The sequence below is a fragment of the Cynoglossus semilaevis genome, chromosome 9 (genome assembly GCF_000523025.1).
Source record: "Cynoglossus semilaevis isolate Cse_v1.0 chromosome 9, Cse_v1.0, whole genome shotgun sequence".
In the NCBI taxonomy this organism is placed as follows: Eukaryota; Metazoa; Chordata; class Actinopteri; order Pleuronectiformes; family Cynoglossidae; genus Cynoglossus; species Cynoglossus semilaevis.
In genome coordinates, this window is record NC_024315.1 from 2,931,837 (window position 1) to 2,947,423 (window position 15,587).

General features: G+C 37.1%; 1 protein-coding gene and 1 long non-coding RNA gene across 2 annotated transcripts in view; both read left to right on the forward strand.

Annotated features, from left to right (window-relative positions):
- The first annotated feature begins 9,331 nt into the window (after positions 1-9,331).
- On the forward strand, positions 9,332-13,368 carry LOC112487546 (uncharacterized). Its single transcript, XR_003050718.1, has 3 exons — positions 9,332-9,856; positions 12,265-12,302; positions 12,389-13,368. It is a non-coding gene; the product is annotated as an uncharacterized LOC112487546 (long non-coding RNA).
- Positions 13,369-14,162: 794 nt separating this feature from the next.
- The window catches only part of LOC103383404 (angiopoietin-related protein 5-like), a 3,551-nt gene continuing 2,126 nt past the window's right edge, over positions 14,163-15,587 (forward strand). Inside the window, exon 1 of the mRNA XM_025058456.1 lies at positions 14,163-14,201. Coding sequence (XP_024914224.1) covers positions 14,163-14,201 — 39 coding nt within the window. The remainder of the gene's footprint in view (positions 14,202-15,587) is intronic.

Sequence of the window (15,587 nt, forward strand, 5' to 3'; positions counted from 1 at the left end):
GAATAGAATTGTCCAACCGTATTGTTAGATGAATAGATTAGAATAGAATAGAATTTAACCAATGTCTGAGACAACCTTTAAACTGGTGACTTATCTGCTGTGAGGTAATAGTGCTTACCACTGCACCACCATGTAGGCACGTGTCATCTTAAAGTGTTTGAAGAAAAAACATATTTTTTTCTTTGAGTATGTCGTAGTTTTAAGTCTATAGTATAAAGAGTAAAACTACAATAAAATACCATTTAATATATTAGTTTACAGTTACTGCGAACTAAATTCATTACTTCTTAATATTCACATTTCTGTTTCTGTTTTTTTTTTTTTTTTTTTGCTCGGTCCGAAAGAAAAAACCCAAAAACAAACAGACAAAAGTTTACTTTCCGCTGCAGGATTTTCAGTTTAACTTCATCTAATCTTAAAAATAAACCAAATTCCTCCGAGATCCTGGCGGCACATCTGCAGCCACTAATAACCGCCGAGATAAGAAGGTTGCTAAATAACAGAAAATTGAAAAAAAAAAAAAAAAAGAATGAAAAGTTAGTTGGTGTGATGAAATTCCTCTCAGCCAGTAGAGGCTGGTATGTGTATATATAGCAGAGCAGCCGTGCTTGTGTGTGTGTCTATGTGGGGGGGTGTTCATGCTGATGGCCATCGAAGCAGAAGGTGTTGTCTGGCACTTCAGGCCATTCACACAGACTCCTGGCTTTAACAGCAGAGTTATTTTCACAAGTTTGTAATTAATACGAATTTGTTGCGGAGCTTGTTGTGCAGAGCTGCGAGTGATGGAGATCTTCGGATGTCTCATTTTTGAAATGCCATCAGTTCTGTCTCTTTTCTCAGGTGATTCTTAATGATTAGTTCACAGACACTATACAACGCACTCAGCTCATTACTCTTTATGTGTCCGTTTATGCCAGTGTTTCTAATTTCATCCTTCAGCCACCTGCCTGTTTATGAGCACCTGCTTAGGAATGTGCCTCTCCCCTGAGGTGGAATCAGTGGCGATGATCGTGGCCCAGCTCTGGTGTTACAGTATGACGCCATATGACACTCCATGTTGGTGAAAACTTGTTTTTGTGTGCTAATTCTGACTGTCGAATCTGGACATATTAGTTCAGACTTAATGCTAATTGATAAATATATATATATATTAAAATTAATAGCAGCAAATTGAACGGGAAAAGGTTTACAACACAGTAGTGAGACCTGCTATGATGTACGGACCAGGACAGAAGCAGGGGCCTCATGGGGCCCCTGAGAGACGGCCGACATTGGAGATCTGGAAGGGGCCCCTGAGAGACGGCCGACATTGGTCCATATATCAATGACAAAATCATAATAGTCCCTCTTGCCTGGGGCCCCCCAGGGTGTCTAGAAACGCCCCTGGCCATAACAGGAGGCTGTGCTTGATTTTATGGACTGGATTGGAGATTTTCTGAGTGACCAGGATTGACATGATTAGAAATGAGAGGTCGGGTTGAGATATAAGATAATATATGGGACAAAGGATGTTGGAGATGGTGAAAGTCCTCAGAGGAGAAATGTGGATTTTGAGAAAGAGAACATGGAGATGGTTGTTGAAACAGTAGAGGAAATCGTTGAAGTGAGATGAGGAGAATAATTCCCTCGATGTTATGGAGGGATAATGAAACTACCCTCTGTCTGTATTTTCTACTTTTCCATTTCTAGCAGCTGGTTTTGATTCATTTTGCTGACTTGACAAACTGAAGGTCAGTGTGATTCCATGCATTGCAGTTTAAAAATACATCTGTGGCTACACTAGCTCCTGTAGCATAATCATGTGAAATCCTCTCTCCTCACGACGTCATCGTGTGGGTGTGTCCAATCTGTGCGTCTTGCAGGTAACTTATTGCTCTGACTCACTGCACCTGGGCTCGGCGTGCTGACGCTGCAGAAACCAGCTGAAGATATTTCCCCCTGTCTGTGGCTCTGCTCTTCTCTAACCTCTCCTCAGTCTTCTTCTTTTTTTTTACAGCTGGACAAAACAGGAGCTTGTGTGCTGCTGCGTATTTCACTCTTAACGTTGCCTCCTCTACTGTTGCATCAACAATCTTCATATTTTACCCTCACTTCATCCTCTGTCTTCCTGTCCCCCAGCCTTTCAGCTCCTCTGTCATATTTATCTTTATCTACAGGTGCCCACAGAAAGATTAGTATCTGTGTCTGAAGGTAAGACTATATTTATATTATATTATATTATATATATCTATATTATTTATTAACACTGATTAATATAAAAGTAGTTTTAACATCATATCCAGGAGTTTTTACTGAGTAGATTTTGGTGTCATCTGCATATTGCAACATCACGTGCAAGATTAAAGCAAACAGCCTTTTTCTTCTTTTTTTTTAAATTTTTCATTATGTAGTGGTTATCACACTTGCTTTACACAACCTTGCACGAACCCCAGAGAAACCATATACTTAATTGCACCTCCAGTGGCCGCCGGTATGGGTTGACAAGACTCATCCTGTAGTGGCCGTCGGTATGGGTTGACAAGACTCATCCTGTAAATTTCTCCATTGTTGGACAGAGAAGGAATTTCCAGTTTTGGGAGGATTTTATAGACCTTTTATGGCGACAGAACAGCGTTTTGTGTATGCTTGACATAATACATTTAACTATTGTATACAGCATATACAACAGATGGAGAAAAAAAATCCATTGCACAGCATTTAAAGCTTCATTCTTACCACTGTACCAACCCCTCACTCACTGCACTGACAGACAGAGGGAGATGAAAGTTGTACTTTTATGCTGATTGTACAACGGACCAATCCACAGAGGACTCGGTGTGGTTGTCAGGGCTGATAGTGAACATCTATCATGTGCCGTGAACATCTCTTTTGCAGTTTATCAGGCAACCCCATTCTTATGCTGCAGAAGTTTAAAAAGAAGTCTTTACCTCTGTGGGCTTTGGCTCAGTTATCATCCTGGCAGGCGGTGTGGATTACGGCAGAAAGGAAAGCTGAAAAGATGGAAAACTAGAGCTTCAAAGTCTAATAACAAATATAATTCATATTAAATGGCCAAAGTCCTGCGGGCGGAGAACACTTAGTGTGATTCAAGGCTCGTGTTCAGTGGAGAGAATTTAACGGATACATCTGTTAGAGTTACCACTACACAAGTGCCTGTATTTACTGTGGTTTGACGGTTCAAAGGTCATCCGACACACTGTACACACACAAGCACACACACAAAAATAAATAATGAAATTAAAAATATCTGTATATACAGTTTTAAGATAAATAGACAAAGACATGTTCTGGCCCCAGGTACAAGAACTGTAGTAGAAGTTTGATCTTCAACTTGTGAAATCAAATATTTTTTTCCTACATTTTCACCTTGTAACTGTTAACCTGTTGCAGGTGTAACTTTTGTCACAACAAACCACACTCTGTGAAAACCATCAATCTTTTTTGTTACAATGTATTTTTGTTTCTACACTCCAAGTGATATCAACCAATAGAAATGCTTCTTAAGTTCATCTTAGGCTTAACATCTTGCTCTCCAAAAACTGATAATCATTTAAATCTCTTACAAAATATTTGAAGATTTATAAATAAATGTATTCTGGAAGTTTCTCTGATTATCATTAGCAAATTAACAAAAGCATTCTAATGGTATTTGTAACCACACAATTATAATCTGCAGGGTCAGAGGAGGAGCAGTTGACCTTTGAGTTGACCCTTCTGTTATAGGCACAACAATCATCATCAGTATATTTGGACACAGCTGATAAAACCTGCCACGGATTCTTTTGCTGGACACATGGGGACGTTTAATTAAGCCACAGCAATGTGGCGCGTGATTATTTTATTACTGCAAACTGCATCACATGCCATGAAGACTGAGGCAATCACTGTGAGGATGTCGTGCTAAACATTTGGGTAGGGATTTTCACTGGAATATCCCGTACTTTAATTTGCTATTTTTAGTCCGCGATCGTCCGTCTCTTGTCAAGGCCCGTCTTGGCTGCCGTTCCTGCACGGGTTCACATTACCACGGTTTTGTCTCGCTCGACTCAACGCACTGTTTGTCTTTCGTAGTTCGTCAACAAAAGGATGTGGTGGAAATGTCCGACACCAAAAAGCAGAAGAAGGCAAGTTTGGTATCACTTCCAGAAGTCCACCGTGGCAGTGTCCCAGTAAAACCTTTATAAACTTGTCTCTGAACCTGAACTAACCTTTTGATAAGCCCTTGAGACGGTGTAAATTAAAGGCATTAAATCATGATTTGGTGGGTGTGCCGGCCGCTCATGGAGACATCCCCTTCACAGTCTGGTGGTCAGGGGTGGAGGTGCGCAGTGGTCACTGCAGACAGGTCATCCCGCAGCAGTGATGGATGGCTTTCATCAAGGGGCCCATGGGCTCATTGGGGAAATGTAGTGGATACCACTGCCAGAGGAGCTGATATTTATCTACCAGAAGCCCTCTAGCTGGGACAGCGAAAGACGGAAGAAAAAAAAATCAACTTTAGTTTGAAACTTGCAGAATATTGGTCACTTCTATATAGTAAAAATGAGATTTGAAACTGAATGTACTGTGCAAATATGAGACCACAGATAAGCACAATGAAGCATGGTTGCAAGGCAGAAGCAGTTTTTATTACAACATTCCTCCCAGCAGCCCTTGCTGAACTAATCTAATCGTAATGGAAACATTCAGAGATTGAAATGAAACCAATTAGCAGAGGCACAGCTGATTTTAAAGCACTGATTAAGAGAGATGTGCTGTTCTAGTTCTAGGATCTATTCCCTCACTGCAGACCTGCCTCAGCTTGCACTTCCATTAATATCCCATGAGGCACTGGGGCATACTCCTGGCCAGTAGCCAGATTCATAGTTATCTATTTAAACAATTCTGCAAACTATTTCAGAAAGAGAAAACTAGCTGCACACATAAGAACTGTTGTAATTAAATCTCTACCATTTAGTAACTGAAACCTAATAAATTAGCATGTTTTAGCATGTTCATGATAAAAAAAATCTGTCATTTTGCATATTGTATATTTCATGATTTAACAATTAACATTATTTCTATTATTATCATGACATTGTCTATTTCTTTCTGGGTTAATATTTTAGTTTAAAATACAGAAACAGGTTTTTGGGTCTACTATCTATTAAGATGCTAATCAGGCAGGAACTGCCGATCAGGCAGTGACAATGATTGCACCTTGGCATTGTGACATTTCCTTTTATGGTTGTTTCTGGATTTGTTAGTGTGCTTTGGGAGAAAACTACCGTCTGCATGTTCTGAGCTCTGTTTCTGTAAGCATTTTTGAGCGCTCGCACCTCGATGAAGTCAAATTAACACGCCACTAATTGCAGCTGCTTTCAGCAATCCACAATTTGCAAACTTGAGATAAGAATGATGAATATATGAAATATCACATTTCTTTTAGGGCTGTAAAAGAGATAAAACAGTGAATTGTAAAAAGTATAATAAATTGCCTCGTGATTATAATATTATATCTCCCTGCTTTATCAGATATCAGTGGAGTTACGCAGACACCAGTGCTATCTGCCATGCATTATTATTATTAGGGTTAAATTAATGTGACTCTCCTAAGTATAGCAGGCTGTTTCAAAGTAAAATTAAAATGCAAAGAAGTCGTCCGCGCCAAAAATATGTGCATAGGTTAATGAACAGCACACGAAGAGGAGTCTGAATCCTCCAAAATTAAGTTTCAGCCACCTACACATGCACAGAACTACAGTCACACAAGGACACACAGCCATACACAGTCATGGACAGAAACAGGGAGCTGTGGGATGATAATTAAGGTAAAACTATATTTATATTATTTATTTATATCGAGTAAATACACAATATGAAGTTCTATATTTTTAATAATTACTTTAAATAAATAAATATATATATTGTTTTTTTCATGTACTCTAATATCTCAGAGTTGAAGTAGTCCAGATGCAGTTTTTGTGTTGATAACCACATTAAAGTACTGACCGTTCTGTATACTATTATCTGGTAGTTTCTGGTAAAATCATGTTTTGTTTGGCAAAATAAGACAATACAAAATAATTGGACTTCTATTGCATACTTTGTTGTCAAATGTAAAGGTATGTACAAATTGAAACTTTCATAAATAGGCTAAAAATCAATTAAACGTCAGTGAATATTCATTGACTCTGACACGGTCACTTTGCCTCGGGCTGTGCTCACCACACAGTAGGAACTCAAAACAGAAACACAAAGTACTCAAGTGTATTTTAACAACCTGCCCATCAAACCTAATACCTCCGTCCTCTTCCCTGCAGCTTCCAGGATATACATTTAGACGAGACATATGCAGAGATAATTGGAGCATCTTTTATTTGATTCAAATTTTGGGGAGGGTGAGGATCATCAGCTGAGTCGCTCGAGAGTCACAAGAATTCTTATTTAATCTGTCACCAGGACTTTTTTCCTTTCTCATTTCCATTTAAAAATTACAGGGCTGACAGTTGCCAGCTCTGCTGCCAAAGGCTTTAACAGTTCTCACAATCAGGCGTCTGCCAACCACCATTTTCAGCTGCTGACAATAGGGCGCAGATAAATCCTGCCACAGCTGCCGCAGCTCTGCGAGGCATTCTTAAATAAACAATCAGGGCAGTTGGGTAACAATAATCGATGAGGTCTACAGAGCATTGATCATATGGCAGAGGAAGGATCGGCCTCCAGCAACAAAAAAACAAAAAAAAAGGTAGTAAAAAAACTGTTCATTAAAATGGTTCTTTGTCTTTTCAGATATTATTGGGGGTTTTTTTCATTGCACTGTTCTTGCGGCCACTTCATTTGCAGCTGTTGAAATTGAATGCTGAGTGAATGAGTTTGTCTCATCAGATATGATGACCAAGGTCACACTGTGGTCTGAAATGATCTGCAGATCATCCAAGGATAAAAACATGGAAAATGTTATTTGTTTTTCTATTTGAGTGTGTGTGAATGTGTATGTGTATGTGTCTTTGTATGACATGTAAACGATGACAAAAGTAACAGTTATAAATGTTATAAAGTTAAAATACATACGCCCCGTGATCCACTCTGTTGCTTAAATCAGTCAGATCTACAGCTGTTTCTCCATTGGTTGATTTGATCAGTTCTTCTACAGTGTAGTACAAAACAAGAACCAGCAGGAGGACAATTCCTGTTGTTGGTCTGTGAAACATGGAAAGTATAAAAGTATAAAATAACAAATACTGCACAACAGGCAGTTCATCACTATATCTTACTTAAAAACTGGCAGATATCAAATGTGTAAGTAACGTACCGCTCACCTATAAATATCATATTATGAGGACAGCAGTAAACACATAGGCAGCTGGGCTGGTATCTAGCCTCTGACTGTTAATAACGGAAAGTCAGTCGATCGCGTCTTGACTCACTGGTATGATGATGTGTTCACCTTAGTCAAGGTGTGAACTGCAGGGAGTTGTGTGAGTCAAGTGGGTGGTTGGTATCACCTGAGGAACATCCTACAGGTAGAACTGAAGAAGCCTTTTGGATGACAGGTTGAAACAGAAACAATCCAGTCGCCCACATCTTAATAGCTTAGAGTAAAAATGACCTGGTAAAAACATAGTTTAAGTTGTTTAGCAGGAGTGAGAAAGTACTTATTACAAATAGAAATGTTAAAAAATATGTTTAATAATGTTGTCGTGACTAAAAGAAATACTATATATCAATATAATTACTGGTGTGTATAAGGTCAAGTGTACATTTACAGTTTTAGCAGATGCTTTGAGTTAAAGAGTCTGATGGCTCCAGGCAGGAGTGACTTCCTGTGGCGCACCTCGGTGAAATAGGTCTGTTGCTGAAGGTGCAGCAGATCATGGCGTGGATGTGAGTCACTGACCAAGACAGACCTGAGCTTGAACAGCATTCCTCTCTCTGAGACCTCCTTCAGAGAGTCTAAAACAGAGCACAGGCCTCTCCGCTGCAGCCTCACTGCTTTCTGAAGAAAGGTACATTGTGTAGGGTTTTTTAAAAAGAGATGCTCTCTTGATTTAAAACCTCAGCTAATGTTTCCTGGTGATCTTAAAGACTTCTGGGCAAGTCTCCGGATTTCAACTATAAAAAGATTGTAAATTACAATTAAATTAATTAAAAAACGAATAAAGAAATGTGACAAGGATGGAAAATGTGAGAAAATATGAATGATCTGTAGGAGCATTGGCAGGTTTCACGTGCGAGCGCTGGCCTTGTGAAAGAGCTGAATCTGACAGAGACTCAAAGTGGGTGACCTATGCGTCCTCTGGGAAGGTCACTTGAGGTAAAGACTAGCACGGAATGAGAATGATGACAGAGAGGGGGTAAGAAAGAGAGAGATTTTACTGCAAACAGGCTGGAGGATTTAATCACAGTAAAACACTGAACTCTTATTGGGGGTATCAAAACATTTTATGAGTGCAGCTGTGCCAGAACTGTAGCGCCACAACAGTGTCTCCTTCCAGGATAAATCATCAGCCGTCCTCCAGATCACCTTACGTGCCTCATTTAAGCACCAACCCCGGTGCATCTGGCAGAATATATCTGTCAGATAAGATGTGAGGAAAGGTGGGTGGCCCTTTGTAAACTGACGATATAATGACATTTATGCTTCAGGTTCTTTACACAAACAATTACTTCGACAAAATGCACAGCAATAGAAGAATGAAATTGCAGGTTTTCACAGATACTGTAGTAGCGTAGTACGCAGTAATCTCTTTCTCTTTCTCTAATCTCTTTCCTTCCACAGTACCAGTTGGATTTACAACAAATCTGCTCTTAATTCAACCACAAAATTTAAATACATCACATCAATTCACACATTTCCTGTTGTTTCCTTTCCACACCTCATGTACTGTATAAGACGTTTTGTTGAATTTGAACGGTGATAATTAGACCACACCAGGGCGATGCTTTAGTTTTGCTTTTGTTCTGAGATGTGGTTCTGACTCATGACAGGAAGTTAGTTAACAGAAGTGTCGTGTCATGATCAGTTACAATGTTTAGCTCAAATGAGAAGTGATACCAAAGTTTTATAAACCAACACAATTAAGTGTATGTTCATTTGTGTACTCTCTGATGCCAAGCATCACTGATAGTTTTTCGGTTTCAATAAATAAATAATACATAAATATATGTGCCAGTTTTTTTCTATTCAACAATCCTATACCAAAGGGGAAATAAAAAAAAAACCCAAAACAAACAAACAAAACAACAATCAAACAAACAAACTCAAACGTACAATGTTGGTTAAGTCAAAAATGCTGACAGGTGAAGTGTAAACTTGTCATTAACTGTGCTCAGGGTTTGTACGTAAAAAAAAAACGAAAAAAAAAAAAAAACCCGGAAAAGTCGTGGCATTTGAACATGTTATTTTCCAGGCTTGGAAAAGTCTTGTTAAAAAAAGCCTTTAAAAAAACAACGTTGTTTTCATTCGGTCACGTGTGACATGCGTAGAAAGGTGCAGGTTAGCTCAAGCGACAACGCGCTAACAACAGCACACAACAATGCCGGGAAAGTTCTCCCTTAACTATGTGTGGCTGCACACAAAGTTGTACGTTTAAATCATGACTAGAGAAGAAAAAGTCAAATCCAAATGTGTTGTATGTTATAACACGTTTGATATCTCTAAAATCGATGAGGCGGCATTGACTAGCCGTGCTAAAGGAGCGAAGCACCGGGCTATCGCGAGCTTTTTACGATCCCATAAGAACCCCTCAGGCGGCCTCTGGTACCGGCAGTTTGCAGCACCAATATCGCCACACCGTCCATGAAACAACGGACTATTTCAAACGTTCTCACCGGCAGTGAAGTGCTAACTCCGGAAATTTTATGGGAGCTAAAGGTAGCTAACTTTTACTTTTTACACATCGTCACGTGAAGCTATAACCTAGCTTTTCTAGGGTGTGTATGCTCATGTTTGGGGGGTATCCTATTTTGTACTTTGATGTAAAGTTTGTGCACTTTAGTTTGAAGTTGTATTATAAAATTATTATTATTTCATTTGTTTATTGAAATTTCAGACTCTTTTACCTTACTTTGTGTAAGCATATTTCTGGTACATCAGGTGTTGGTTTAGACCAGTCATGCCCACACTACTCCACAAAGGGCCGAGTGGGTGCAGGTTTTCTTTCCAATGGAGCTGCATCACACCAGACTTGAGGCATTAAATCAATTGATTTCTGTTTCCAGACAACAAATTGGTCAAACTATGTGCTTTTGGTTGGTTTGAGGTTGACATTGTTGACACAAATGACATGTAAAAGTTAAGCTAAAATGCTTTCATCACTTTCTACACCATCTATTGGGAAACGTGCATAATGCAGGGAAAGGCAAAAGTATAATGATAATATAAATAAATTATATATTTTGGAAAAGATTGGTGGGCCCAATTAAAAACCCCAATGGGCTGCATCCGGTCCCTGGGCCGTAGTTTGCCCATGCCTGATCTAACCTGTGCGGAGCTGGCTGCAGTGAAAAGCCATTAATCAAGTATCAAGACATCATATCAGACATTTTCTTATATGAATACTAGGATTTGAAAAGGGTATCAGGCTCAAAATGGTTAACAGTGTTGGTATCTGTTCATTCCTCTTATTGACACCGGTGCTGCCTTCAGTGTTAACACAAGCCTGGATTTATGAATTTGGGTTTTTAGAGCCATAGTCCCCAAACTACTGTACGTGTGTTTGAGAAGAATCACTCTGTTCTCAGATCAGACTTAACAGGACTGGAATCTGGCCTCTTCTTCTGTTGTTGTTCACCTCTAGTGTCTCTGTAGTGAATTCCAAACAGCTACTCTTCTTGCCACAGGTATACAGTGAGGTTATCTCAGGCCGTAAGGCTCCAAAAAGTCTGGAATCTCCTGAGGCCCTTTTGTTTCTATCAGCAAGGGATTTCTGCCTCAAAATCACCATGGTAATTTTACCCCCCAAAAACCACTTTCACAGGACAGTAGTACTGTAACGGATACACTGTTATGGGCAGTAGGTAGACAGCATTCTGTTCTAAACAAAAGTCTGAAGGAAAAAACAGTCTTGTCTCTTTGGCTTATGTATTTGGATTATGTAAAATCAGAAAGATGTAAAAAATAAAACATAATACGACCGAGAGAGTGACCAAAATAAAGTTTAAAAAAAAATCAGAATTTTTCTCAAATTTTGAATTGTTAAATCTGTAACGCACATAAACAAACACCTTTTGAAAATAAATGCAAAATATTTATTATACCGATTTTTTTTGGTGTACAGTTTATTCATAATCGGTGAGGGTTTTTTTTAAAGAATACTGCAAAAAACTAAACAATACAAACAAACAGTTTTTGTTAGTCCGAACGTTTTGTTAGACACAAAAGAGACAACACCACGGACAACAGCAATAGAAGAATTGTTGCCCTGTAAATTATAAATGAGAACCATGGTTAGAATGTGTTTGACAAAGTACTTTTGGCCAAAAGCAGCAGTAATCAACGTAACAACATGACACGAGACACCGCGCTGAAGACAAACAGCTCTGCAAAGACAAACACAACGACGACACAAGACACGGACGTGGTGTACGTTTGGTAGTTCCCAAGGACCTGTTTCCAAACAAAGAACTCACACTATGTTTGAACTTGCACATATAAACTACAACAAATACAAAAACACATAGGGTACTGTACAGTAAAGGCAAATATGTACAAAACGTTTTATTTGCTTTCTTAACATTTAAAAAAGTAACCAAAAGCATTTTTTGTTTAGAGTGTGCAAATTATTTCAGAAGGTCAAGTTTGACATCACTCACCTTTGTGAACAAAGCATTCATTTGAATATAAATTTTTCTAGTGGATAAGTACATTTTTGAGAGACACAGTAAAGACGAAATGGCTAGGAAACTTGAAGGAATTGCTAATATATTAAAAACTACTTCCAATGACAAAGTTATTTGAAGAATACCTGTTTTTAACTTATAAATTATTTTATGAAATTACAAAAGATGCACTGCAAGAATAATAACCTGTGCTTCCAAATGGAAGCATTTGTCTAAAAAATGTATTTTGCCTGTGTACCAAGGCACTTGTCCATTCTTTAAAAACACACAACACAAAATATGTGTATATATATATAGATATACATATATACTGTGTATGTATATATATATATATAAATATATATATATATATATAAAACAACTATATTACTGATCACTGAGTATTTTATTGTTTTATTTGTATTAACAATTTTGTGTTTTTCATATCGCCATGGTGACCAGTGAATTTTCTCCCTTTATCAATCACATACTTTGAAACTGTGAGTAAAAAACTTTGAAAGTCGTATCTTGAGTCTTTATTGTCCAGATCTTTGCCACTCTGCAAATTTATTCGAATCATTTTCAGACTGTTTTCCTGAGTCACGCCTGGTTCTCTGGAAGCTCACAGTCACCATGAGGAGACCTGTTACCTGGCAACACTCCATGCTCCAGGTGTAACTTTTGTGAAGCAGCTGGTCCCAGGTGAACCAAGTGAATGCTGCCTAGTTTAAAAAAAAAATATATATATATATATACTGTATATTGCTGCAGAGGAAAAATGTGTGTGTATACTTGAGGCAAAAAAAAAAAGTCATTAGGGTTGGAGGGTTGGGGCTTGTGGAGCAATAGGGTTTAGGAGAGGAAATCACCCACAGCCAATTTTCGTCATCACACCTTCACACCCAGTTGATCAGCGTTGAAATAATAAGCACAATACTCTTACGTATAAGCGAAAAAGTTAATGCACTACACCTTTTCGAGGCAGCAGGTGTTCATTTGCGAGTTTTTTGAAATGTGTGTGCACAGGATTTACAGTGGTGTAAATCCAATCACAATATGCTGCTGCTTTGTAGCACTGCACACTCAAGTTGATTTTTAAACAAAAGTCACTGATTTGTATTCAAAGTCTGTGGTAACATTTTATCAGTGTTGCTGAGATTTTTTCACTTAGTCATGAGTGTTACTTGGTAATTTCAGGGATCAGAAACCACAGAGGCTGATGAGGAGGGATTTAATTTAATTTTTGTTTTAATGTTAATCATCTTTAACAAACGGTAATCACCCCCTTTAATTTGTCTGTTGTCTAATACTTCAGATATTATGAATTGTTTTATGTTTAACTTATAAATATGCCTTAAAAATTAACTTTATTACCAAAAAATCTAAAACTATGGGATTAAGGTTGTTTGAACACTGTTTGAGACATTTTCTTGTGCTACTGTCTTTATTCTTGTTACTTAACTTTATTCTCACAAAGTTCTAACTGTATGACTATAATGTCATGATTTTTACAACCTTAATCTGGCAATTTCTGATATTTGTTTTATTGTAAAACTGAAGAAAAAACATAATAAGTAATGTTGAAATGTATATTTACCAAATGTGTATTTAATGAATTAAGTTGTGCATATATTTGGACATTTAAAAGTGCAATAGAAATGGTTATTAAATATATATGATGTAAAACTGGATGTCTTTAATATTAAATAAACTTTCAACACTGTTTTATTTTTAAAAAGCACCACACATTGTCAGTTTTTCTTCAGGTTTAATTTTTGGTATTAAAAATACAATGATGTTTGACTCCTGCAGGTAAACTTGATTCCTGGATCCAAGAGCCACAGAGCGGGAGCAAGAGAGAGAGGGAGGGAGATCGAGAGAGAGGGAGATTCAAGGGTAAGGCCAGGGTAACAGCGCCATCTATTGATCGTACTTGTGTCTTGCTTCAGCAATACGTTTCTACTAATAAAGCTCTCTTGTACTCTGTATGAGATAAAATAATAATAATTAATTACTAATAATAATGACTGTGTTCCCGCTTATTTTATGGATTTATCTATAATTTACTGAATATTTTTTATCCTATAGTAACATACATAAATCACATGTAAAATTATAATATAAAAATATATGTACTAATATAGTTTGTCTTAGTACATCAGTAAATTATACATAAATCCATAAAGGTCAAAATAATAGGCCTGACAATGACATCACAGACCTCTGTAGTTGTTTGTGTCCAGAGGAGGAAGAACTTAATCACCGACGTTGTGTTGTGGTATTTACGGCCAAAGACAACAGTCGATGACTAAACGCTAACAATACTAACTCATTTATGGCAGCTCTTTGATAATTCTGTAATGACTTGCATTTACACAGGTGTCATCGACCTAGTGGAGGTGATATTAGTAGTTTATACTTATTTATACTTCACTTGTCAGAACTGAGTGAATGTCGTTCATGTGACTACAGTATACATACTGTGCTGTAAATCCAGCTGTATGTGAACAACCTATTTGATATCCACAAGTTGATGGCATCACCTGTGTTTTGATACAATCTCAACTCTTTTTTTAATTACTCACTTATAAAGGTTTATCATGGCTAGAATTAGCTTTAATCCCTTTCCGGTAAATTTCTGACTTTAATGCCCTTTTCATAAAATTACATCTCAGTTCTGTTCTTCGCTCATTGAACTTCATTGAACTTCACTCCCCCTTCTCCACCCATCCTCTCTCCCTAAACTCCAATTAGCTCCAAAAAGGTCTCTCCGTTTTTTTCTGTTGTTGTGGAAAAACGACTCCCTCCAGAGTTATTCATTATGTCAGCAGTGAATCAATATGTGCAAATTGGTTTTGACCGAAACCTACAAAGATTAGTGCAGACACATTTTTTATACGAAAAAAAGAAAAACAGTTGGTTTGAGGTGTGTAGGAGCCCCATCTTGTGGTCAGACTAGAACATTGACTTGAAAGCCAGTAGTTTGCATTGTGTATAAAAAATGTATTTTTTTCAAAAATACTTTTTTTGTAGAAATTTCTAAAACATTTTTTGTAAAAATCTTTCAAAAACAATTTTTAAATTTTTTCAACATCTGACCATCTTTTTTTTTCAATTTAAAGTTTTTTCCAATTATTTTTAAAAAGCTATAATTTCAATCTTGAAAAAATGTTTTCAAAGATTTTTTTTTAATTTTTCAACATCTGACCAAAGATTTTTTCATAAAACTTTTTTCTCCATATTTTTTAAAAAGTCATAAATTGATAAGGAATATGCAGAAAAAGATAACATTTTGAATATTTCTTTATTTTCGGTCATCTTTTTTCAACATCTGACCAAAAAATATATTCTAAAGGTATCAAAAACACTTTTTTTTTCTAAAAAAAAATGTTTTTTCTAAAAATCAAAAAGTTTTTTCTAAAAATCAAAAAGTTTTCTAAAAAAAGAAAAAAATTCTAAAAAAATTAGAATTTTATTTTAGAATGTTTTTTTGTCTTGGAGGTCACTTGGACGTGACTTGGACGTTGCTTGGACGTCCCTTCTTTTTCAAAATTTTTTTAAATATTTAAAAAAAAATATTTTTCAAAAACATTTTTCCAAAAAAAAAATTTTTTTTCTGAAAAAATTTTTTTTTTCTTGGTGGTCACTTGGACGTCACTTGGAGGTTGCTTGGACGTCACTTGGAGGTCACTTAGACGTCACCTAGAAGTCACTTGGACGTCACTTTGAGGTCACATGGAGGTTCCTTTTTTTAATTCTTATAATTTTTTTTTTTTAGAAAAATT